This window comes from Amborella trichopoda, chromosome 1 (genome assembly GCF_054954075.1).
Source record: "Amborella trichopoda isolate Santa Cruz 75 chromosome 1, AtrichopodaSantaCruz75HAP2 v2.0, whole genome shotgun sequence".
Lineage (NCBI taxonomy): Eukaryota > Viridiplantae > Streptophyta > Magnoliopsida > Amborellales > Amborellaceae > Amborella > Amborella trichopoda.
In genome coordinates, this window is record NC_142336.1 from 58,902,123 (window position 1) to 58,929,452 (window position 27,330).

The 27,330-nt window shown below is 35.3% G+C and overlaps 1 protein-coding gene and 1 long non-coding RNA gene across 2 annotated transcripts; one reads left to right on the forward strand and one right to left on the reverse strand.

Annotated features, from left to right (window-relative positions):
- Window positions 1–14,757: 14,757 nt before the first annotated feature.
- LOC148783957 (uncharacterized) lies at window positions 14,758–16,446 on the reverse strand. The gene is made up of 2 exons (XR_016047108.1): window positions 16,093–16,446; window positions 14,758–15,817 (listed from the first exon to the last, which is right to left on the reverse strand). It is a non-coding gene; the product is annotated as an uncharacterized LOC148783957 (long non-coding RNA).
- Window positions 16,447–19,052: 2,606 nt separating this feature from the next.
- ABP1 (endoplasmic reticulum auxin binding protein 1) lies at window positions 19,053–26,916 on the forward strand. The gene is made up of 5 exons (XM_011627412.3): window positions 19,053–19,320; window positions 20,526–20,632; window positions 21,969–22,172; window positions 23,155–23,222; window positions 26,235–26,916. The coding sequence occupies exons 1-5, from the start codon at window positions 19,227–19,229 to the stop codon at window positions 26,347–26,349; spliced, it is 588 nt and encodes a 195-aa protein (XP_011625714.1). The 5' UTR covers window positions 19,053–19,226; the 3' UTR covers window positions 26,350–26,916.
- The last annotated feature ends 414 nt before the right edge of the window (window positions 26,917–27,330 follow it).

The window sequence follows — 27,330 nt, forward strand, 5'->3', positions numbered from 1 at the left end:
CATTGTTGCTTTTGAATGAACTACTTCCTTTCATTATTTTTTATTTTAATCTATTGTTATTGTGATAGTGGCTTTTGGTGGGGGGTAACCCCATAAAAGGGCATTGTTTCTTTCTTGTCTACTTGTCTAATAGTTTATATGAAATAATTAATATTATAATTTTATTGTTTTATATTTGGAATAGTGGGGAGGTTCAAATTTTGTCCATCTTTTTCTTTTCTTCCCCGTTCACTTTTGTACTATTCCAAAGTTCATAAATGAGAAAATCTCATTTAAAGAAACAATGGTATCATTTTAAATTAAAAAATAGAAAATTTGTCATTTCTCTTTTTTATTTTTTCATGAGAATTTGATATTGGGAGAAGGGGTCTCTTCCTCTTCTTGAGTTTTACACTTTTTATAGTATTTTAATAATTTATGAAAACTTTCAAATTGCAAAATTCGATTATATTAATACTGTTCAACGGACTATTTTTCCAGTGGACTATGATTTCTTGCCCTAGGTTCTGGCTCAGCTTTTCATAAATGCCAAGGATTTTTCATGTTTTTCTTGAAGTCCTTTCAAACATTCAATCATTTCAACCCAAAACAGAGGCCTTTTGTCCTTGATCGTGGAGGATATGGGAAGTGGAATGAAATTTAGACGCCTCTTTAGTTACATATATTTTCACTCCTAAATCTTGCAGTGAAGATATGCCATGAGGTTGTAGGTGCATTGTGCATTTAGGACCTTAAATTTCGAGGATGTACTTCCTTAACCTTAACGGTTGTAAAAAAAAAAAAGAAAAAAAAAAAAAAAAAAGAACGGAAAATTACACATATATTTGTTATATTTTATGTTATTACGGATGGATCAAATAATTTTCGTTATTACATGTCTGTCCGTTTTTTACCTTTTATAACATAAATTTTTTTTAAAAGACGACTTTATCTTTTTTCGAGTGTTGAAGAACCAAATTAAAGGGTTTTTCGGATGGTCAACATCTAAATTCAATGTATTTTCAGTTGTTGAACAATATTACTTTTTAGAAAGCTTGCATTACCAACATCCGAAAATGTGACTGCGAAATTCCCGAAACTTTAAGGAGGTTAAAGTCGTTTTTTTTTTAAAATTACGTTATAAAAAATAAAAAACAGATAAACATGTAATAACGAAAACTATTTAGTACATCTGTAATAACACAAAATATAATATATATTTAAGTAATTTTCCTAAACAAAAACAACATAAACACAGTTTATCTCTATTTTGAAATAAATAATTGTGCCCGCTTTATATATGCTTAAAAAGTCCCAAAATGAATATAAAACGTCAAAATTTTCGATGGCCAAAATTCTTTTTTTGTCTTTTCTTAATATTTGAGTAGTATTCACTAAAATATATGGTCTACGTGTACCACAATCATAGATTCACTAAGTATACAATGTGCTCCTGCGGGGGTACACTTTAGGCACTCTTAAACAAATTTTAGTTTGGAAAATGGTTCAATAGGGTTGCTGCCCTATCAAAGTAAAGCTTCACCATATAAATCTATCAACTCTGGTTTGAACATTATGGTTGTGATAAAAAAAAAAGATTTTAAACTCTACAATTAGTGTATCCAATAAGAAATTATCTAGACTGTTCAGTTCACTCTAAAGGTAAGTGTTCATAGACCTACAAAATCTGTATCATTTTTTTAGTTTTGAATTTCGTTGTCGGCGTTGGAAATTGATTTTAGACCCATCATAAAACTTTTTGTAGTTGAAAGTACTTTCCATATAAAAATTTGAGGTGAAGTTTTATTTCATTTTTACAAAGCCTAGGCCTTATAGAAACCTCATAATGATGTACTTGTTTTAGCATCTACTGCATTATCACTATTTTCCCCCAAAAGTTTAGAAGAATCGATTCTCCAAAAAATAAGTAGAATGTTTATTTATTTATTCTATTTTAAAACTTTATAATCTATTTTTATCACTATTATCATTGTTGTTTTGAATAGGAATTGAGTAAACAAGCTAGAAGGTGACAATGTGAAGGCACGGGCATGGGCAATGATGAAAATGTGTCTTGAGATGTATGGGTAGTTTCATCAAATGATTCCAATATTTGGAGTGATATTCCTTACCATTGTTATTATCTATTATTATTATTATGCTTGCTGCCACCCATGATTAGCCTAGGGACTTGCACGCCACTTCGCGTGCACCTCACACGTGACTATTTCTCACATCACACGTGAGAGTTCTCTCGACACACGGGGGGAATGAAGCATTTTTCGAGATAATGTTAAGTTTTACTCTTAATTGGAATGTAATTAACATAGCGAAGACTAAAAAAAACTATAACAGTTATTAAAGCTAGTTTGGTCGATCTAACCATTGTCTTGGTCGGTCTGATTATTGTTTTGGTCGGTTTAGTCTGAAACAATTATTAAATTTGATGAAACCAGTTGATACTAATATATATATATAACAGGTTTTGGCATGTCAAACTAGTTGAGTTTGACTAATTTGACTGGTTAAATAAAGTAGATTAATTTATTTATAATAAAATTTATGTTTTTAATCTATTGTTTTTAGTTTTCTTTATCTTTTTTAATGGGGTCCAACATGTTTGATTGATGGTCAAACCAGTTTTAACATGACCAAAACCATACGAGTTTAGGTTTGGTTCTAATAACGCTAGTGTCATTCTAGAAAATAACGAATTCTAACGACTCCTGGTTTCTATATAACGGCCATTTTCACATTTTCGTTTTGTTTCATCTTAACAAACTTGAATCCGTTACGGTGACACCATTATAATGGATCGACATTGAATAAGGAACCCGTTATTTTTGGGAAGGGGTACTCCCATTAGTGTATTTCATATCACGTTATTATAAATCATGAAATGGACAAGGGATGCTCCTTTCATAACGGTCATCCATTTCTAATAATTCTTTTATTTTTTAATACTATGGTTTGTTTTTAGGTTATACGAGTAAGTATTTCCCGGTCAACCTTAATCCCCTTGAATATCGAAATAAAATCTTAATCAAAAGACACAAACATCAATTGCTTTTTCCTTACATTTATTATTTGAGTGGAAAGTTTATTCTCTCACTCTCTGTCCCCCTCTCTCATGAAAAGGAGCAAAACCCACATTTCATTGCCCTCTCCCTCTCCCTCCGTCGATCTTCTTTTTTTTTTTATGTTGGGTTTGTTGCTTTTGAGCTGCTCTCCTTTTATGGGATCCAATCCAAAACCTAAGCATAAATTGTCCCCCCTCGTGAACATTTCACTTTCTCTCTCCTCTCATTTCACTCCCATTCATACACTTGCTCGAGATCTGAGACAAAGTGTAGGCAACTTCTCTTAAGGTGCCCCACTTGTGCCCTTGCACCTTGACACCACTACCCCACCCTCAACAATCCTGTTTCTCTCTCTACCTCACCTTTAGAGCCTGCCCCAACATTCCTCTCTCTCTCTCTCTACCACCTCTTATAGCCTACCCCACAATCCTCTCTCTCTTTCTCTCTCTTCTTGCAGAGGCTAGAGGTCTAATACCCAACAGACCACTCTCTCTCTATCTCATATCTTGTGGGGAGCTAGACTAGATGCACAACAATCCCATCTCTCTCACATTCTTGTAGGGCCTAGGCCTGAGGCACAACATCTCTCTCTCTCTCTCTCTAAAGGCAATCACTTAAGGGACCCCAGGCCTTTTTCCCTTACTTCCCATAATGGGGTGACCATAATTTGAAAGTCACATTGGGAATGGAAGCCCAAAACCTTGAACTTTTATACCTCTTATTTTTTGTTGAATGGTAACCAACCTTGAACTTTTTATTATTGATTGTGAGGAATGCAGGTGGTGCACTCATTTGGGTTGGGGCGACCCTTGCCTCTAAAAAGTTTGCTTAAATCATACACGATTTGTAAAACCTCTCTCTCTCTAAAAAGTTTGAAATCTACTTTCAAAAGGGGGCCAGAGTTTGGGGCAGAGGGGACATGATAGCCACCATGCTGCGTATCTTTGTCCAAACAAAATCAAGTTTAGGAAAAAGAGGAGGTAAAAGGCTGATGACTTGGAATTTGCTTTCTAAGATCTCTAGGGTTTAGCCCCACAGAGAGAGAGAATGTGTGTGTGTTTTCACGCTTGTCGAGAGATATGGGAGATGCAGTACTATTGAGTTGGGGCACTAGAGAGAGGCATGCATGATGGAGGCGGGCGGGCCCCCTAAGTACCCGACTTGAGATTCATGAGCAATGATGGTGGTGCTTCTCTAGAGAGAGAAAGAGATGGAGAGAGATTGTGAGGGAAGTACCGAGAAGATTCATGAACAATGATTCGTCTTTGTGTAGAGACAGAGATATGCAGGTAGATAAGTAAGAGAGAGAGAGTGTGATAATGCAGGTAGATAAGTAAGAGAGATATTGAGGTAGATGGGTAAGAGAGAGAGAGCCGGGTAATGGGTTTCGTCTGGCTTGACTCGGACCTAGATCTGAATAGTATTCGGGTTCAGGTTTTGAACTCGGATCCGACCTGTTGGGTCCAAAAGTTAGATCCATACCTGTGCCCGGGTCTCAGGATTAGTCGGGTCGATTGCCACCCACATTATGAATTTTTTTTTTTTTTCTCTTTTTTTACATCATATAACAATATTATTGACAAGAAAGTTACAATCACCTTCCATTAGATTCCAAGCAGTCTTATTTGTCATGTAATACCTAAAGATTATAAGTTCTTATTATATATGATCCTTAATACATTCAAATGAATAGGGCTTGAAGTATTTTATCTCTAACAATTTATACGTATGAGTCAGGTTCAATTGGATTTGAAACCAAATCTAGACCCGAATAGTGTTCAGGTCAAAGTTTTGAACCTGGAACCGAAATTGTTTTTGAACTTTATGTCACACCCAATCCATTAGATTTCACATCAGATGGTTGTAAGTAATTATGATTTTCCCGTACCAAAGGTAAATGATCTCATTGTATACAATCTCTTTTTTTTCGAAATTACCTCTCGATACTGGGATAGCCGGATTTTTTTTTTTGAGTTATTTCAATAGTATGGTTGTGCCTAATGTTTGGCACAGGGCCCAATAGGTCAGTGCTAACATCATCGGACCGCCCTCTGTGGTGCTCTTAAATCAGTCTAAGGTTGGCATCCTCGTACCATAAAGATTGATTCTGTTAAGCATTTAGAGACGGTTTGAGCTGCCCAATCTCGGATCTCCTTTTCTGGTGCTCTTCAGGGAGGCCCGAAGTTGGTATCCTCGGATTGAATTAGCTCATTTGTTTGTTAAGAAATAAGGCGGTCTAAGGATGCCAACCTGATACTACCTTTTGGGCTGGGCACTACCAAACTAACGGAAAAAAAAAAAAAAAAAAAAAAACGGTACGAAGATGCTGCTCAAATCAAGAGATAATTGTTGAAAAAAAACAAAACATGGTTGACTGATATTCGGGGCAATTTTTTTTGGGTAAAAGTAGGTTTTTTTTGTGTCCGTACATAAATTACTCCAAAAAATAAAGTGTAGAGAGAGAAGGCGCTATACAAATGATGCATACATGCACCAAAGAGAGAGAGAAGGATTGGACGATGGTAGAGAGAGAGAAATAAGCATTGCCTGGTGGTAGAGAGAGCGAGATGGAGGCAAGAGGAGTGGGGGGAAAGGGTTGTTGTGTGCTCTCTATTACTAACCACTACGCGTGCTTGTTGACGGATGTTCACTTTCTCTCACTACAATGGGGATGACATGTGCATGACTAGGATCTTGCGTGTTCTATGCAGTCTTGTGTCTTAGATAGAGAGAGAGAGAGAGAGAGAGAGAGAGATATGGGGGATGGTATCATTGTGTAAGGTGGACCTGACTTTCATTTGGGGAGTACAATGCGTGGTGGACTCCACATTTACATGTGAAGTAGAGAGGTGGCTCATTACATGCTCGTGTTGTATTCATTTTTTGGGTCTTGCGCGCATGAGAGAGAGTGCGTGAGTGAGCGGTGGCACAGTTCAATTGAGAAGGTCTGGTCCGGTCTAAGTTAGTTTAAAAAATCGAATTGGTCTCGAAAACCGGCCTTCGAAACTGGCCAAAAGCTGGTTTTGAATATCAGGTAAACCAGCCGGTTATACCGGCTCAATCGAGCAAGTCCTGCCCGATCAAAAAAGTGTTAAAAAATAAAAAATTATAAAAAATATAAACAAATGTGAAAAGTATATTTAAAGTATGATTCGTGCTTAGAAGTATTTTTGGATCTTTTCAAAAAAAAAGAAGAGAAAATGTAAAAATAAGTATTCATAGCTACAACTATTTCTAATCTTTTCAAAATGATAAAAAATATTTAAAAATGTATTACAAACAAATGCTTTATTTTAAATGTTTTTACGTATTTTTCTTTGAAATTTTTTAATATATCCAACCTGATCACTCGAATTGGCCAAAACCAGAAGCGTCCATTGGCCGAGTCCGATCTAACCGGCCAGTTCTGATTTGAACCGCCAATATTTCATTTACTGAGTTAAAATCAGTGCGATGGTTGGTCAAATAATTTACGAATCAGGTAAGCTGACTTTTATTTAGATTAGTAAAATAATAGTTTAAAATAAAATATATATTAAAATTTTATTTAACAAAACTGGTTAGTCTGACGAGTAAAAAGTAGTCAAACATTAAAATAGACCAATTTTGATTAAACCTTGGATCGGATTGATCAAGGGAGCAATAGGCGGGTCCAGTTTGGCTCAGTAACCACAATTATGCCTGATACCAATTTATATAAGGTTGCAACCTTATACTGTTGAAGTAAGGTGCACCTCAAAACTCCTATTGAGGAGAGTATTCCAGCATTGGAGAACCTTTCAAGTTATCATCTTGACATCGAGATGAATGGACATGAAGGAAAAAAGAATTTTTAAGTCAAAAAATAATACATTTTATAACAAGTTATCTGGATAGTGTATTTTCAAGATTTTTAAATATCTCTTGATTTGTTTGATCTATACAATTTTTGAAATTTTAAATTTTATAACTAAGGCTGAAAAGATATTTTCAAGCCATCATAAGGTTTTCGACACCGAAATGACATCTCTAACTAAATTTTATAGGCGCACATTATTTTACATTATAAAGAGGCAAACCTCATACAAACCTCACCCTTCATAGAAAGTCCAATGGAATGATAGAAAGGTACCAATTTATGATCTTTGTCACTTATCTTACAAATATATTACAGTCTTCATAGAAAGTCTAATGGAATGATAGAAAGGTTTCTGACTTTTTATTACATGACTAAAAGTGAGTTAAGAACAATATCACATGTTGGCATCGGTTGTATTTGTCTGGCAGTTGGCATAAGTTATGTTTGATCGGTAGTTATTAATGTGTAACAATATTGTCAACTCACTCTCAACAATCTAATTTTAATTAGATGGTTATATAGGTATGAAGATGAGTAGAAAACTCACGTAAAATACCATACCAAGTTTGTAATGTTCTCTAAATTAAATTCAATTTGAACCTGTTAGCAATTAGTACCGGATATGTGGTCCTTTTATTTGAAATCAGTCTTTAAAACCGGGTGATTCTTGGTGATCAAGATCTCTGGTCTGGAAATGGAATTGGCAGGGATCGAACGGCATTTGAGAAAGCGTCGGTCCTCGACACGATTCTCTTTTAGAACTCCCCCCTTCATAATTTCTTTTTTTTTTACTTAAGCATATTTGTTATTTTTTTAGGTTCTTCATAAATCTTCACCCCATAAACCTTTAATTTAGTTTATTTTTATTTTTATTTTTTATATTTTCCTAAATTACCTGTTCAAACCCATGCAGACCATTGTTGGAAAACTCACCCATTCTAACAGGTAACCACCCAGTTAGATCGGAACCGGCCACTGCTAAGTTTGGGTTTTGGCCCGTTTTGGTGATTGGCCGGGTATTTTATTTTTAAAAAAAAATTATATAAAATCTCAAAAAATAAGGGATTTTATTTGCAATGTATTTTTAATATTTTTTATCATTATAATAAAAATTAGAGATTGTTTTGGCCATTAATATTTCTTTTAACATTTTCCCATATTTTTAATTTTTTTTTAAAAATGCTCCTAGGCAGAAATTGATCCTTTAAAATTTATTTTTTTTCAATTAATTTTCAACTTCATTTGGATGTTCTTTGTTTAATCATTCTTTAAATATATTTTTCATATTTTAATAGAATTTGTTGCATTTTTTTTTAATTTTTTCAACATTGTTTTTACCGCCAGCGATTTGCCTGGTTAGAACGGTTGAACCAGTCGGTTTAACGGTTAGGCCGGTTGAACCGCTTCTAGGCCCATGTATGGTTGACCATTTCAGTTCGATATTTCCCACACTGATGCAGACTGACTCGATCGCCAATCTCTTGATCCAACACGAACAAGTGGGGCTAACGATTCACCACACCAATGTGGATTTTGAAACACCTTAAAAATATTTAAAAAAATTAGAAATATAATTTGAGACTGGTAAATCCTATGGTGTACAATGGAACACTACATTGTCATGTTGCAACATCTCATAAACCACTTTGAGTGGGGTCAATTAGGTCATGGCTGATAGGGTGAGAACGGTTTGGATTGGGCTGGATCCACCCAGATCCGAATCCGAATCTGGATCTGGGTCCAAATCGGATCTTGGATATTAGGATATGGATCTGGAGTCAAATAGTATACGTCGGATCTGGATCTATATATATATATATATAAAATAAAAATATCCTATTAAAAAAATCGGGTTGGATCCATATCCAAATTTTGGGTCTATACTTGGATCCAAATAGGGTCCAAATTATGGGTTTCGGATCCAGATTCAGATTTTTCTCACCCCTAATGGCGGATCCATTCTTGCACTGGCCCTAGCCCAGCCCTTGGGCAACAGTTTGTAACACAGGTCCCACTTTTTTAGGGCGGGCTGCCCAACCCTAACCACATGGTGGTTTACTTAAGGAAAAAGTTTATATAGAGCCGAGGCTCTAAACAGTGAAATTAGAGCCCACCTCAAACATTTCACTAGAAGATAATGTTTTGATGCCCAAATATCCTCAAATTGATCATCTTGACATCTAGATGCATGGAAATGAGAAAAAAATAGATTTCAAGTTTTGGAAATAGTGATCTTATAAGACATTTTTGGAATGTCAATTTTCAAGATATTTAGGTTGTTATAGATCTGCTCGATCTACAATATCTTTGAAGCTTAAAATTTTATAATTAATGATGAAAATTTACTTTAAAGCTATCACAAAGATTTTTAGTATTAAAACTATATTTCTCGATACTATTTGAAGGTGCGCTTTACTTTGATTGTTTCGAGCTCGGCTCAATACAAACCGCACCCTTTACTACTAAATCCCTAAAACTTTGCAGAGCCTCTACAACCTGAAACTTGATGGAAATTATTGTCTCTTGCATTACTGCCACTCTTCTGAGAAGGATCTCTGCCTTTACAAGGTGATGGGCCTCTCTCTCCTTTTTTTTTTTTTTTTTTTTTTTTTGAGAGGAGTAAGGAATATATTAGAAGTAACATAGATTACAACAAAAATTATAGTAACAAAGAAGATAAAGATAAAGAGGCCATTGGTACTCCTTTCTTGGTTAAATCATAGGCAATAGAGTTTGCTTCCCTATATACGTGATGAAAGGCAATATGCTTCCCTATAAACGTGATGAAAGCCAACATGCTTCCCTATATACGTGATGAAAGGCAACATGCTTCCCTATAAACGTGGTGAAAGGCAACATTAATACCAGAAGATAACTCAATCACTATGTACAATAAGGTTAAAAGCCACCAAGGAGTCCTTGACAAACTATTACACCAATTAATGATATTGTGAGAGTCTCGTTCAATGATCAGATTTTGCTCATACCTCTCTCCCTATAGATCCACAATCATTGTAGCAAAGATTCAAATTCCACATGATTAGTAGTAACCACCCCACAACGTCAAGCATAACAAAAAATTATTTGACCTTCATGATTGTGACTTACACCCCCAACTCCTGAAGGCCCCGGATTTCCAAAAGAAGAGCCATCAAAATTTAATTTCATGCATCCCATGGCTAGTGGGTTCCAATTGCACCGTCATCTCATCTTAAGAGATCTTTGCATGACCAAATTAGTGAAGTTTAATTCAACATTGGCTATTGAAATCCCCCAACCCTCCTTTGTAATACTAAATCAACTCCACGTAGAAAAATTAATTTTGCTTTATAATTCAGCCAACCCTATAGCTACACCATCAAAGGTACGTATGTTCCTTTCCAACCAAATTTCCCATATAATAGCACCCTCAAAATATCCCGTAGCAGAATGCCTATCTTTGGTAGCCTGGAATCTTCAGTTGACTCATTAAGTGACTAATCGAGGATTGGATAGGTAAATGCATGCCTATTTTATGCATTGCTCAATACCATAAGAGAGAGGTAAAAAGCCAATGCAAAAATAGATGATCAACAGTTTCCTCATCTTGTTTGCAGAAAAGTCAAACATTAACGATGATCTTCCCTCTTTTCCTTAAATTTCAATCATTACTATTGTCTTTTAAGACATAATCCATGTAAACACTTGTACCTTACGAAGTATGCGCCATTTCCATATGTCCTTTAGAGTCGATTGAGTCCACCTTACCCTGTCATGGAATAATAAATTATATGCTAATTTCACTGAAAAAAAATCATCTATTTCTAACTCCCAGACAACTGTATCCTTTCCTGAATCAAATATACGAAATCCATCCAAAGACTTGAGAATGTTAATATATTGATTCACCGCAATATTGGGGATACGGTTATATAGGCAGTTAATATTCCATACTACAGATAAGCCATCTTTGATACGCATGTCATTAACCTTAGCCATAAGAGATGAACTTCTTAGAAAAATATCCGGATATAACCATCTAAAAGACAAATCTGAAGGCCATTTAGAATGCCAAAACAATACTGAATCTCCATTTCCAACTATCCATCTTGAGTTTGAAAGCACAAAATGCCGCATAGAATATAAAGCCCTCCATATACAAGATTGTTCTTCCCTTTGTCCACGAGCAATAATAAGATTGCAAGGATCCCAACCATAGTTATCCTGAAGCACATCCTTCCATAAGCACTCATCATTTTGCATTACACACCACCACCATTTCGCTAGCAAAACTTGATTAATAAATTTTAATTTTCTAATGCCCAAACCCTCCAATTTTAAAGTATAAACCAGATGATATTTCTTCACATCCTTATCAGAGCCGCACAAAATAGTCCTTATTAATTTCTCCAATTGTTTAATAATATCACCTAGCATACATAATAAAGAGAGCTGGTAAATAGGCAAATTAGATAAGCATGATTTTATCAGAGTAACTCTACCCTCAAGAGATAATTGTTTTGATTTCTGTATGAATCGTTTTTGGTTTGCCCTTTTAACAACATGGTCCCGTCTGACCTTTGGTAACATGCAATCGGATAAAGGCATTCACAGGTAAGTAATTGGAAAACATTCTTTCTTACAATTCAAAATCTTGAGCAAGATAGTTGACCACCACATCTTGGCACCCCACACTAATTATTGAGGTTTTTCCAAAATTTCTTTTGAGCCCCAAAACAAATTAACAACAAATAAAAAACCTTCATATAGTCATGATCTGATCTACATCTTCCCTACACAATAAAATGGTATCATCAGCATATTGTAAGTGAGAGATAGTAGGTCCCTTAAGAGATAGTGGGTCCCTTACTTTTTATTTGAAAACCAGAAAAACCTTGATGATGAACCATATTGTTAATCATCAAACTGAAGGCCTCACCAACAAGGGTAAGTAAGAAAGGGGAGAGAGGATCCCATTGCCTAAGACCTCTTGTGGCTTTAAAAAAACCCTTGGGACTACAATTCACCAAAATGAAAAAATGAGCAGTTTAGAAACACCCAGAAATCCATTTCCTCCGACTAATACCAAAACCCATTTTATGCATAATTTCATTAAAGATTCCCCATTCCACTCTGTCATAAACCTTTTCCATATCCAGTTTGACAAGAATTCCCGGCATACCACTTTCTACTCTTACATGAATACATACCTATGCTATCAATGCACCATCCATAAATGCAGATTGATTCCAAGAAATAATAACATGAAGTACACTTTTCAATCTCTTTGCCAACACCTTATAGATAATCTTATATAAACTGGTTAACAGGCTAATTGGCTGAATACCATTAATACATGCAATCGATGATTTTTTTGGAATCAATGCAATAAATGTAGAATTAATTCCTTTATTCAATTTACCACTCTGCATAAAATCATTGACTATAAATAAAATCTCATCCTTCAGTAAAGAGCATAACTTATGGAAAAATAAAAATGGAAAGCCATCAGGTCCTAGTGCTTTATCAGTAGGAAGTGCAAAGACTGCATATTAAGTTCTTCCATTTAAACCCTCCATTTGAGAGAGTACATTAAAAGGAACACCCTCTAAATTAACACGACATAGTTGTTCACTAGAAAATTCCCTTTGAAAATGGTTGATAAATTCATTTTCCCAAGCGTTATTATCATAATGTTCCACCCCATTAAACGAGATATCAAAAATATCATTTTGTCGACGTCGAGCATTATCAATACAATGAAAGAAATTTGTATTTAAATCCCTTTCCTTCAACCATTTCACTAGAGATCTCTACCTCTAATAAATTTCATCCTTTATCATTAATTCATGCCTGGTATTAACAAGAGTCTCTCAATCATTCACCAAATCCACCGATGTAAAACCCTGATTCAACATTACATCATCAAGTTCACTAATATGACTCAGTCTCATCACTAAGATGATTCAGTCTCATCACTAATATGACTCAGTCTCCTTCTTCTATTGAAGTAATTTTTGCTTCAGAACCATTAATTTTTTTAAAATTTTATATACAGACCACCCCCCCTACAGTAGTATTAATCCATGAATTTTTTATGAGATCCACCACCTCAATTTCCTCAAGCCACACAATATCCGATCTGAAAGGTCTATGTCTAAGATGAATATCCTCCGTTTTTAGAATAATGGCTACATGATCAGAAGTGAATTTACCCACATAATTAACTTGTTTACAATGCAAATCAAAGAGATCTTTAGAGGAAGATGCCACAAATCCGTACCACAAACTGATCTTAAAAGAGATGTGTTATAGAGAGTGGGACAATCAAATTCTGGTATGAGGTCAGATCTACTCAAAAGTGAGCAGATCTGCTCTCAGATCAGTGGCAGAGCCAACATTGATCCGAAATACGAAATACAACATAACATGCAATAAAACTAATTTAATTCTGATAAAATAAATAAATACAGAAAATAAATGTAGAAAGAGTAAAAAATACCAGACCGGGCCAGTTGGCCCGGGGCTCCTGAAGTTTCGAGGCCACGCCCACGCCCGTATTAGGACCGGTTGAGTTTATGACGTGCATCCTCTTTGTTTCTCTTCACGTTTTGACCAGGTCATAGCTTGATTGATGGATCTCTTAATCTAAGGGCTGTAAGTGACCTAGAGCTAAGGTTTTCCTATGTCTAGGTTTTTCTCAAGTCTCACATTCTCTAAGTATGCTCTAGGCACACAAGTTAATCAGATCTAAAGGGTCTCTAGAGTCTAACCTAAAATGATCCAAAAATGACCTTTTTATAAGTTGAAAGTCGTCTAAAATGGGTAACATACCATAACCATAAGATTTCCCAGCCTGGACTACCGTTTTGGTGGTCCAAGACTTGGGAGAGCGACCCAGACCAAAATGGTCCAGGTTCATTGAACTTGGCCAAAAATGACTCGGGAGGGGGGTTGCAATGAGGAAGCTGTCAATTTGGGGCAGTCAGGTCTGGGCCAGACCAAATCTGCTCAAAATTAGCAGATTCTAATTTGGGGTATTTTGGGGTTGTCGGGATGCTGCCTGCCAAAAATTAGCCGATTTGGGTCGGTCTGGGCTAGGCGACACTACTGGAATCGCTCAAGTGACACTGGTAGTGTCATCCAAAACAAATCTGTCCAAAATTGGTTGATTCCTTTTTGGGCTGATTTTGGGGCTCTCGGGATGCTACTTGCCAAAAATCAGGCAATTTGGGTCTGGCTGGACTGGGCGACAATGGTGGTGTCACCCAGACTAAAACTGCCCAAAATCGCAAATTTCCAGGTATGGGGGGATCTACGGGCTCTTGTGATGATGCCTGCCAAAATTTGGGTCAAAATGAGGTGTTTTGCTATTTTTAATGATTTTTTTTACTAACAAGATATTATGCATGATTCTGGATTACAAAGCAGGCAATATAGACTATGGTGGTCTATAGTTTGGGGGTTTACTAGGATAGTGTAGTCCTAAGGGTTCATGAATATTACAGAATTTGTCAGTTCTAAAATGAGGTGTCTACATAATTTTTACTAATAAAAAGTAATTTTCCCAAGAACTAGAGGCAAAAAGCCTATCCAACTTACTCATAACAAGATTAGTGACACTATTATTAAATCATGTAAATTTTGCTCCATTCAAAGGTAAATCTATGAATTCATTTTGTTGAATAAAGCTATTGAAAAAACACATAGAGGAATTTATAGGATTATTTGAGGTGGATTCGTCATCCCAACGCCCAAAATTAAAGTCTCCCCCAACGCATATCGATAAACCACAATAAGTAATTAAACCAGACATTTTTGAAATAAAAGCAGGTTTAAGAGTAGTCTCATTTGGGCCATAAACATTTATCAACAACCATCTAAAAGTGCAAAAAAGTCCTTCCAAAATAATACGAATAAGTCTATATCCGTTAAGAAAACATCAATAACAATAAAAGAAGATGCATCCCAAATACACCAAAGACTCCCAAAAGATCCTATTGAATCTAAACCCACAAAATGGCAAGAACCCCCTTCCCCATAAATGCATAGACCTTATCTCCAAGCTTAGTTTCCTGTAGCATTAAGATACCCAGTCTTTCTGTCCTGAGGAAAAAAAGACACCCCATTTTTTCAGTGTATGCTTCCCAAGCCATGCACATTCGAACTAAGCATCTGCATGAACTTTAGAGCATTCCCCGACTCTAGTGAAGGACTGTAATTTGGCAGGTCTAGGGTTGTCATCATCAATGCTTAAAACAATTGTATATCCACGATTTTCAGAAATAACCACTCCAATATGCGCTTTTGATTTTGCAGCTATACGGGCAGAATGACGAGTTCGACGAGTTCCTCTCATAGGAGCTTTCTTCTTTTCACTTTTCACAACCGTCTCATTGATCATATCTTCTATAGCAATAGAGATTAGTAAATCATCGTTAAACTCATTTGTTCTCCTCTATATTTCTCTCTAAGGGCATCAAGCATCAATGGCAAACCATCACCAAAAACAACACCCATAAGTTTAAAAGGCGCTTTTTACTCCTGATCCATATTAGAATATTGAGGAACACAAAATTTGCAACATGCTCTTGATTCTGAAGATCTGGAACCTGAAAACCCAGCAACCCCGGCATAGTAATCTCTCCAATACGTAGTTCCATTACATTGAGTGGAGGAGGCGCGAATTCTACTTCATCATCGGACCGAAAGTCAGGATGATTACCAATCGCCACAGAGACAGATTCTGGTGTTGGGTAGATAATGTCGTGATTGTCTCCTTCTTCATCCTATACAACTATAGGTAAGCCTGGTTCTTCTAGTGTCACTCTTGGATGAAACCACACTGCTTTTTTATGTGCAGTCTTACAAAAAGGCAATAGTCTTTCCGCCATTCTATGGTGAAGCAAACCAGAGTTCTATGAAGTACCAATCTGTCCTCCTGATTGAGAAATGGTAAAGAAAAACACAGATACAGGTTCTTTTGAGCCACCCTTAATCCCGGAGTCTAGTCATTGCTTGAGAACTTGCCAATAATTCTAAAACGGATGGAAATATCCTTTGCCGTGAAAAGAAAAAAAATTAAAATCGCCAAAACAATTAAAATCTTTTTGAAATTTTGTCAGATATCAAACTCAACATGTGATTTCACAAGGAAATACAACCCATCTCAAATTTTGCCGAAAAATATTGTGATTTCATTGGAGAAGAACCCACCTTGGACTTCGTTTGAAATCTCCTTTCACCACATAACTCACCAATAAATGCGATCTCCTGGGAAAACAAAAAAGCAACATCAAAAAACTTGATGGCTCAATGGAAAATGTATCTTTAAACTCATCTAATGATGGTTCGGGGGTTTACAGAAGCCTCCCCTTTCAAAATTCGCCATGGATTGAAACACTAATACCGTTATAAAACCTGGTATAAACCCCTGTGAATCCATTCACCCTATAAAAATGGATTTGGAGCCCTTAAAATAGTGCTTGTATGATTGAATTAGGGTCTAAGACAATAGACAATTCATTTGAGATGGCATTCAAGATAGAACATTTTCAAGACTTTAAATCTACTTTTTCTTTAGGATCTTAATCTAGGGGTTGATATGATGGATTTGTAGACTTTCACGTTCTCAACTATTCAAAATATGGGAAAATGAGGGGGCCCTGCATTTTATCAACTAAAACTACCTCCATGCCAGGAAAGGGGCCGGGGTCGTGGTGGTAGCTCCTCCACACCCTAATCTACACCTTGTGGTCTATATTCCAAATGACACCCATCCATTAACACTTTCAAAAAACTAATTGCTAAACTATTTAAAAAAATGGATAGGGTCAAATTCCTTAGTATACTTTAATATATGGCTTGTGTTTAATAATATCAAGTAGGATTACAGTTTCTCACATGATTAAAGATTGTGTAGAACATTCGGGAAAGCATCAAAAGCACCTAACCAACTAAATACGTTAAGCACTACTTTCTCAGGAAACAAACATGAGAAACAGGATTTCTAAGGAAGAACTTCCTTCAAAAGGTCTTTCCCAAAGGCAAACATGATTGTTAGCTTTGGATCATTGCCCAAGCTAAAATTTTAAAATTCAACACACAAACCCTCCCATAGAGGTTGGCACCATGGGATTTCTCAATCTCATTAAAATCTTAGAAAATCCAAGGGTTTGAATAAGGTTTCATTACTTACACCAACTATCAAGGTACCTTTATGACGGTTTTTTTTTTTTTTTTAAAAGAAAGACTTTTATTTTCTAGAAGGAAAAAGTTTATATGAAAGTGAGGTCCTAAACAATCAAATTAAGATGCACCTCAAAAATTTAGTAGAAGTTATTGTTTTGATATATAAAAACCATCAATTCGATCATCTAGACCTTAAGATATATGGACATGAGAAAAATTAGATTTCAAGCATTGGAAATAGTGCATCTTGTAATATATTATCTAGACTATCAATTTTCAAGATTTTCAAGTGCTCATCGATCTGCTCAATCTACACTAACTTCAAATATTTAAATTGTATAGTTAGAGATAAAAATAACTTTTCAAACCGTAACAAAGATTTCTGATGCCGAAACAACATCTTTCAACACTTTTTGAAGGTGTACCTTATTTTTAAGGCCTAAGGCTTATACAAACCACACAATCTTAGTACTAGTTTTTCTAATGTCAACACCTTTTAAATGGCGGAGCTTTTATTACTTGCAATAAAGTGTCAAAAGTTTCTGCCCTTTTTTGTTTTTGTTTTTAAAAGCGTTTTTATAAGTGATAAGTTAAAGAAAAATAGATATTTTGGAAATGAATGTTCCCGTAGTTGATGAATTATTTTTATTTTTCTATATAAATATCGATTGTGCCCTCTATAAACAATAAAGATACCTTTAAACAAAATTCAAACAAGGTTGAAGCATTTTTGTACCAAAAAAAAAAGAACTATAAAACATCTATAAGTGAAGTGCTATAGTACTTCACTTACATCTCATCACTGTCTAAAATCTATTACATGGCCAAAGTTGTCTGGTAGTATTTGAATTTTAATAATTATTTTACCAGTCAGATTTATTTAAAAGTTGAGGCGTGTGTACATATGACCAACTTGCACCAAAATAAAATATTAAAAATATAATAGTCAAAAAATGAATTGACATAAATACTCCTAATACTTCATAGATGTTTTCCTTATACTAAGGAGGTGTTTTCCTTAGTATAAAATAACCATTAATATATTTTTCTAACTTGCCCAGTCCTACCATTTAAGGTGTTTGACACGACAAAAGCCCACTTATGTGCTACACTAATGGGGGTTTAGTGCCAGAAGCCGAAATTCCCAGTAAACCACGGTGGTCTTTAGTTTGACAATTAAAAAAGTCCAATAAAAATGTCGTTTTAGAAAAAGATGGAGTCATTTTGCTTGGGTCTGATGAGATATAGAAGTTAAAAATAGAGAATAATAGGATATTTTCTCATTTTCTTTTTATATGATATAAATAATCCATTTTGTTATCCATAGTGTGGATGAGTTATGATTTCAAAATCTCATTCCATTTTGTTATCGGTTAAAACTTCAAGTTACAACTAGCAAATTTCTTCATATCATGGTTCACAAAAGCCTAGTTTAAGCCAAACACAATTTTTTATTTAAAATCCCACACATTTAACCAAACTTAATTCTTTTTATTATTAGATATTCAAATATTTGATATAACTGAAAGTATAACTTTTGATAGAGCAGAATGGTAAAACAAGATTCAAGTACTCAACTTCACCCAGAATGGATAAAGCATGAAAGAAGATGACGATGACTATCAAAAGAGTTTAAAGACTCGCACACCGAGTCTTTAAACTCCTATGTCTTTCAGAATTGCAAACTTCTTGTTGTTGTTAAATAGGGGACAACAGGTTAGGTACCCAGACCCGATCTATTGGGTTCAACTTTTGGACCCACACTCAGACCCGGATCGCGTCTACCCCTTAGGTTTCTGGTCGGGTCCGGGTCCGGGTTCGGGTCCGGGTCCATTGCCACCCCAACTCAAAGTTGTATTTGGACTCGGGATCGGACCTTGGCAATTCGTCCGAGTCCATGTTTTTGCTTTCCTAGTGTCTGGTGCACTATTGAAATTTCATCATTTTGGAACTTCAAAACATCAAAAAGGCAATAAAAGTAATTTTAGCAGTAAATTAGTGTCCACGATATTGGTAAAGAACTTTTCCTGAAGGTCTTTGTTCTTTGTTTAATCAGTCATATCCCCTGAAGATTTTCTTTATCCCCAAACTAGCCCTGAGTTCGACAGAAATGGATAATTAGGCTCTGGAAAACAAATCCAAATGGTGGGGTTTGCTAAATGCCAATGTCTGCTATCTTCTGTCTCCTCCTCTTCTTCCTTCTCTCTCCTCTGAAGGTTCCTGCTCACCAAATACCCCACTGTTTAATTAAAGGTCAGTGCTCTCTCTCTCTGCACTTTTTTCTCTCTCCTATGTCTTCATTTAAAATGTCAGTTTCCTCTCTCTCTTTATCTGTTTGTTTTTCCTTCTTTTTGTTTTTGGGTAGTTGAAGGGCTATGAACTTGTTCTCTTAAAACCAAGAACACGTGTTGATTGCTTCAATTTTTCAGAGATATTGTTGCTGTTCGCTTAACCCCAGAATTTTTTACTGTTTTCTGGATATGGGTTTTCTAGTGATTCTATTTTTGTGGGATAATTACATCAGATGAACCCCAGGAATTAGATTGATTGTTTCACTTCATTTGCATTTTGACTTTTGAGATTATACAATTGTTCTTTTTTGGGTTTTTTTTCTAGAGATTATATGTTTGTTCTCGTGAACCTCTATATTTTTGATAAATTGGTTCATTTTATACCGTTTTTCTTGAGATTACGTATTTCCTGTTGAACCCAAGAACTTGGATCGATACTTGACACACCTTTGAATAGATTATTATTGTAAGTAATTATTGAGTTGAGACCAATTTAATACTGATTGCTGGTATCCAATTGTTGTCATTCAGGAATTTTTTATGATTACTGCTGTAGGAACCCATTAAGATTTTTTTTTTTTGGGGGTAAATCACCAATGTAGATTTGATTTTGATATTTTTTTTCCATATGTATTCGAAACTCTGGTTTGCCAATGATTATTCAGGATACAATTGTGTTAAACTTGGGTCCAATAATGCTTTTAGTTTTGATTCTATGAATGATAATATGAGATGATGGTTAAATTGAGTATTTTTGGTGATTTGGAAGTTATTGTTTTCTACATCTTGGCGTACATGTTTTTTCTATTCCTGAGACTTATTATGTGCTCAACACTGTATAGACAAATATTTTCTACGTTAATAATTTCATTGGCAACTTAGAGAGAGAGAGAGAGAGAGAGAGAGATTAGCTCAAGGAATCCCACTCCCATGTTCGTAAAGACTAAACCGTCTCATAAAAATTGTTCGGTTTAGTTCTCTATGTAGTAAGTGCTGACTTCGTATCAGCGACTCTTATTTTGTTTTGAAAGTTGACAGTAACATTTAGTCAGTATATACATAAAGAGAATGACAAATTAAGTAGGTGTAATCTTTCTTGATAAGCCAGTGCTCTTCTTAAAATTTGTTGGCAATGTGCATCTCTTACCTCTTCTTTTATTTCTGTAGGTTTACCACTGGTTAGAAATCTTAGTGGTTATCCACAGAATAACTTTGGAAGGGAAGGTCTTTCACATATTACCATTGCTGGTGCTGTTTTGGATGGATTGAAAGAGGTAATCTGGTGCCTTCAATACTCTCTAAACCAGTATTTTGAAACACAGACTCAGATTGAAGCTTGCCAGGGTCCAGAGTCCGAGTCATGCCATTTGACTTAGGCCCAGTCTCAGTGAGACTTGGCCAAGTCTATGGCAAAAGAACATAATAAAGGGCTGAGATTGTGGATTTCAGGTGTGTCTCGAGTGTGTACATCAGGACACTGTCCCAAGGCAACTTGACTCAGGGTAGTCCCAAGTCAGCTCGCTGAGTTTCAAAACACTGTTCTAAACCAATGATTTACTTGCCATTCTGATTTTCACGGAGTTAAAGTTGTTGGGGATTCTAATAAAGAGGTTCTTTAAGTAAAATCAGTCTTTAAAACTCTGAAACAGCTAGTAAACCGAAAATCGGACAAGTCATGGCTTGGAGAAAACCATCACTGTTTTCCAGAGATCCTGTTAAGACTCGGACAGAAATGGGTAAACTTGGGCAGACTCAGTTTACCTGAATTGGTTTCATCCAGAACCGGCTGTGTGCTGGTTCCTATTGACTTGGCCTCGGGCACGTCCAAGTCGAACTCGCTCAGTTTTCAAACACCTAGTAGAATATTGGTCATCGGTCTTTGTATTATTGTTTGAAATAAATGCTCATATATTCAATATTTCTGTCGAAATGAGTGTTGCTATCCATATATTTGAACTGTAGAGGCAATCAAAAAACTAATTACCTGTTTGATGTCTACTAATTTTATTGCTATATGATAACAGAGAAGCTACACCCAAGGTAGATTTCTGACTGTTTTTGCAGCCAGTTATGCCCTCTAAAATCACTATCAAGTATTCAGGGGCTATATAACTTTTCTGATTGACTTTAGCATTTGAACTGATAACTTGACTAGGCCCATATTAATCAATTCTGAAAATTTTTAAAAATAAAATTAGTTTGGGATTCGGTGCAACTCAAATCAGCATTTGGCTGACGTAGTCATTTAGAAAACAAGCTATTATATGCTCAATGAAGTTGTTGATTGGATCATTACAATCAATCCTCCTTTTTTTTTTCCTTAAATTTTTTTTTAATGAAGTATTAATTAAAATGAAGAGTTTGTACAAGATTGTATAACTGAAGTATTATATATAGGGTTATGTTAGGGTGCTCACACTATAGAGTATCTTATATATATAGTAACGATGTTCTAACAATGCTAGTTGCTATGCTTAGTTGGAAAAAGACTTTGACGATGATGATACTGAATATCAGTACTCTAGCTATGCTTAGTTTATTCTTTCTTATCTTGTTACTATGCAAATGAATAATTTACTTGCTTGGGCTCATATTGCCTTATTTTTTTAGGTTGAATTATGGCTTCAGACTTTTTCTCCTGGATCTCGGACACCGATTCATAGACACTCGTGTGAAGAGATATTTGTTGTTTTGAAGGGGAGTGGAACTCTTTTCCTAGCCCCAGATTTGCATATGCGACAGCCAGCAAAGCCAAATGAGTTCTCTATTTTCCCAAACAGCACCTTCTCTATCCCTGTAAATGCAGTACATCAGGTAAGTTTTTTAATACTTGCTAAAAGAGTAACATTGAATGCCCTTAGAGAGAAACAAGTGTATTTGATTTGGGAGATTGTATTCCATCAGGATTAAGGATTATGAAAGAGAGTCAATGAAAATAAAAGTGGGTTCTTAGTTAACCTTTTTGACCTACCACATAGGCTTCGAACCAACCACTATAGTGGTGCTATGCTCAATGTTTCATTTAATGTGGATATGTGTATCATTGCTTTGCTTTTTGGCATGTCTTTCTGTTTATTTGTTCATGTTATCCTTGCTAAAATTGTTTGCTTTGGGATAGGTATTCTATAATCCAATGGATTCAGAAAACCGTTGTCCCTTGGCATCATGACCATCCATTAAAATGGACAGTGATTGCAAGGCAGAGGGACCCACAATTGGCTACATGATCTGCTCTGGTCGGTCTCCATCACTGTCCATTTTAAGGGACATGTCATGATCCAAATGTTGTATTTTTTCTTGGGTGTTGTTTGTATAGAGCTGAGGCACTAAACAATCAAAGTAAAGCGCACCTTCAAATAGTGTCGAGAAATGTTCAAACTTTCAATACTGGATAGCCTTAAAATATATTTTCATCTTTAATTAGAAAATTTAAAACTTCAAAAACAAGTAGATCGAGCAGATCTATGAAAACTTCAAAATCTTGAAAATTGACAGTCCAAAAATATGTTACTAAGATGCATTATTTCGAAAACTTGAAATCTATTTTTTTCTCATGTCCATGCATCTTGATGTCGAGATGATCAGTTTGAGGATATTTGGTCATCAAAACAAACTTTTCTAGTGAAATTTTTGAGGTGGGCTCTAATTTGATTGTTTAGAGCCCTGGCTCTATATCAACTTTTTCCTTTTTCTTTATTCATGTCTTTTCAAGAGTAGCTTTTGTTTCTTAATCAATATTGTTATATTAAATTCATGTGTATATGAAGTTGCAACCTTGTTATGTAAATACACACAGGTATGGAATACGGCTGAGGATACGGATTTGCAGATGCTTGTCGTAATATCTCGTCCTCCAGTCAAAGTGTGAGTAATCTTTTATAGTCGCATTTTGAAGTCTTTCTATTTTGATATTGAAATAGTTATTCTTATCCATGTGATTTTTTGGTTAACTCAAATTTGCTCTCATGAGTTGCTTCTTACTCTATGGAATTTATATTATTCACATGTAACAATTATGTTTGGCCTTGGATATATGGTTTGGGGTGGCAACGGCCAGCCTGGCCTATATAGCTCTGGCCCCTAATTTTGGCTGGTGAGGCCTGAATCCTAATGCTGGTAGCCAGCCTAGGCAAGGCATCAACGGCCTGACTTGGCCTATACACCAAGTAGTCTATATTCTATATAATAGACTAAACATATAGACTATATAGACTACTTATTTAATAAAATTTTATCATGGAAAAAGTTAAAGTAGATGTGCGATATTCCATGTTATTTAGGTGAACTAAGTAAAATGATTGAACAATTGAAAATCTAAATTCATTCTAGTACTCACAAACACGCACATACATACACCCAAATAAATATGTTTTCCTAAGAATATATAACTCTGCTATTGTACTGTGCAAGAATTATTTTTTAAGAAGAAAATCAAAGGAGTAGAAATTAGTCATAATCCTTTATTAGTTTGCAAGGCGAGTTATTGATTAAGAATTCATAAGGAGAATTTCCTACTCTGCAGCGACTTGTGGAAGAGAAAAACTTATTTATGCAATGAAGGGCTACAATTGATTGATTGCATGATGGTAGCATAGCTGCATAGGAAATTCATAATACGTAGCATGCAATATAGCATAAAGGTTATATTGGGGATAATGCGTATTTCGAAGTTACTTTAAATGTGCATAAATTTCTTAATCAACAAACAACTGTGATTAGAATAAAACTTAAAAGAATATATATTCTTTTATTTACAAAATCAATAAGATTCAAATGTAAAGAAAATAAAAATTCATTTTATTTGTTGAGATGATTATACAAAATAAAACTAAACTATTTTTTCAAACATCATTCATTATGTTACATGAATGATTTTACACTCTAAGAAAATAGAAATATAAAGAAGTTAGAAGGCATTATTCATTTGAACATAGATATTTCTGAAAGTCAACCTTAATTATTTATTTTTTTGATGCTGTCAACTGTAAAGTCAACCTTATTTATTGATGATAAATTTCTTTCTTTTTTTATAGGTTTATTAGTTTCAACAGAAAATTATAATTTAAATTTGTAAAATAATAAATTTATTATTTTCCTTTTTATGAAATATAAAAATTTAAGAAAGCGTAGAAAATTAGAAATTAACATTTATCCTGTATATGCAAGGATAGCTTAATACAAAATTGGACATATTCAAAAAATAAGGAAAAATCTCATCATACTCATTAATTTTAGTATCCTTTTGAAACCCGTTTCACTCGGAATAGAAATCCCATACCATAGATGTTCTATATAAAATAGAGAGTAGGCTTGGGTGGGAGAGAGTGACAGTTTGCGTTTTTGTAGAGAGTAGAGCCTCTGAGAGGGGGCTTTGGTGGGAGAGAGAAACAGTTCAATTTTGTGCAGTAAAGGAGACCAGTGGGATTGGCTCTGTTGAGAGAGAGAGAGAGAGAGAGAGAGAGAGAGAGAGAGAGAGAAGAGTGTGGGTGAGAAAGATTACTGAGACTAGCTGTGTAGTGAGAGTGGGTAGGCTTTGAGGAGAGACAATTTGGATTTGTGTAAAGAAAGAACGCTTTGGGGAGATAAATAATTTGGGTTTGTGTATATATCTATATATATATATATAGAGAGAGAGAGAGTCGAATTGACTTCGTGTTAGAGGTAGAAAGGTTTCTAGTTTAGAGAGAAAGCTAGGTTTGTGGCTTAGGAGAGTGGTTAGGCTTTGAGGAGAGACAATTTGGATTTGTGTAGAGAAAGAAAGCTTTGGGGAGATAAAAAATTTGGGTTTGTGTATATATATATATACATAGAGAGAGAGAGAGAGAGTCGAATTGACTTCGTGTTAGAGGTAGAAAAGGTTTCTAGTTTAGAGAGAGAGCTAGGTTTGTGGGTTAGGAGAGAGGTATGGGTTCTATCAACGAGGGAGATTGGGTTATATTTTAGAAGTAGTGCAGTATATTACTAACGAATTGGGGTTTTAATGATTACTATATTCATGTTAGTTTTATCACTCAGTTCAAATCACAAGATTCACAACTTATCACTTTTAAAATTTTAACTTCTCTAAAGCAAAAAGAAAAAGGCTGGCGCCAGGCCTACAGGGCGCCCACCTCAGCACAAACCACTAATTGGGCCAGGCACCAAGCCACCATGAGGTCGGCCCAAGGCTAGGGCCTCTGAGCTCGGTCCTGGTCCAAGCCAGGCTAGGGCTAGGCCTCTAGGATCCTGGGCCAGCCCCTGCTTGACCCATTGCCGGGCCTAATATGGGCTAACCCATCGACATAATTAAGTTGTGTCGACGGGCCAAAAATGTAGGTAGGTGAATTTTTTTTTATCTTAAAATTTCAGATAATCTTATTAGTGCTATCCATGTTGTCTGATTCAGGCAACCCAGAGCAGTCCAACTGGTGGTCAGTTCAAGTGGCCAATCTGTTTTCTAAAACACTGCTTAAGCGACAGAAGTTTCTTAGTCAAATGTCGCAAATGTTCTCTCTCTCTCTCTCTCTCTCTCTCTCTCTCTCTCTCATGTGTGGGTGTTATTTTTAGAGAAATGATCGAGTAGAACGTGGTTCTACCTGATCAGAGGTGGATCCAGCTCACCACTATGCATTTGATGGATGGAGGGTGTTGAAGAGAGAGTGCAACCCACCAAAACATGATAGGCCCTAGGTGTTATTTCCCTTTCTGCCCAACATCATCCATCCTTTCTGCCCAGCATCCTTTTTGGAGTCGGTTTGTGTGTGCGCATGTGTGTAAGAGAGAGCTTAGTCATGACTTCATCGGATGCATGTTATTTTTTCTTGTATGTGTGTGTGTGTGAGAGAGAGAGAGAGAGAGAGAGAGGGAGAGAATTTTTAATGACTTTTTTGGATACAGGTTCATTTATGATGACTGGCTCATGCCACATTCTTTAGCCAAGCTGAAGTTTCCCTACTATTGGGATGAGGAGTGCTTCCATCTTTCTAAGGATGATTATAATGATGAATTGTAATAATCTGCGACTTCCAATTCTTCTTTTCTGTACATTTTGAATGCCTTCTCTTTCACAGATTGATTAGTATTAAATTGTTCTCTTGATGCTATGGTCATATTGATGATTTTTTCATTAAAAAACAGTTTGGTCATCACATCATCTTATGTTAAAGTACTGATTTTTAAAAAAAATTGTTATAAATGTGGTCAAAACTTTTATTGCAGCTTACTAAACTCAACACATAAATTGATTGGAATTGCAAACAAAATTTGTAGATTCTTTAAAAGATAATTCAGAGTGGTTAATTGAATAGTGGTTGATGTGAAAATAATATAAACGGGGTGAGGGCGTGGTTAGAGAGAGAGAGGATTGGTCAGAAAAGTGCACTGGTCCTGGATAAAGAGAAGGGATTGGTAGGGATAAGGTCTCAACATTAAATAATTAATGGTGCATTTCTAGATCTTGCTAAAAGATGCGGTTTTTCATTGGGTGAATAAAGTGGTTTCGGTGCTTTAATACCTACGATGATTTGAAAATCTATTTTTTCCCTTGTGAAATTTAAAGCTTAAAAAAAAGAAAAAAATATCTCTATATCCCTGGTTTTATTTCTTGTTAAACTCAAGGTCTAAAAAGATATCTTCTAACTCTCTAGTCATTTTAAACCTAGTTTTTAACCTAAACAAATGTGGGAAAAACATATTCTTTTGAAACCCAATATTTTATCTCTATTCACTTATATATTTTAAATTTCTTTCTTTCTCTTCTTACGCCTCTCACTCTCTTTTTTTATGTCTCTCATTCTCTCTCTTATTATATTTTTCCAAATATTTTTTTTCTTTCCTCTCGGTGACCTTTCACCATCATGAAGCCACATCTCTCTCTAGAAATTTGGGAGGATGGCTTTGAGAAAAGGTATGCTTTTTTAGATTTGTTTGACTTAAAAATATAAGTTAAAATTAGCTCAGGGGGTTAAAGTAAATAAAATTTACAATTTTTATG

What these genes read in the sequence shown, in the direction of transcription:
- ABP1 (XM_011627412.3), top strand. Translation starts at nt 19,227, where the DNA reads ATGCCAATGTCTGCTATCTTCTGTCTCCTCCTCTTCTTCCTTCTCTCT. An exon ending in ACCCCACTGTTTAATTAAAG is followed by an intron (nt 19,321 to 20,525) that starts GTCAGTGCTCTC and finishes TTATTTCTGTAG; the next exon opens with GTTTACCACTGGTTAGAAAT. An exon ending in TCTCGTCCTCCAGTCAAAGT is followed by an intron (nt 23,223 to 26,234) that starts GTGAGTAATCTT and finishes TTTTGGATACAG; the next exon opens with GTTCATTTATGATGACTGGC.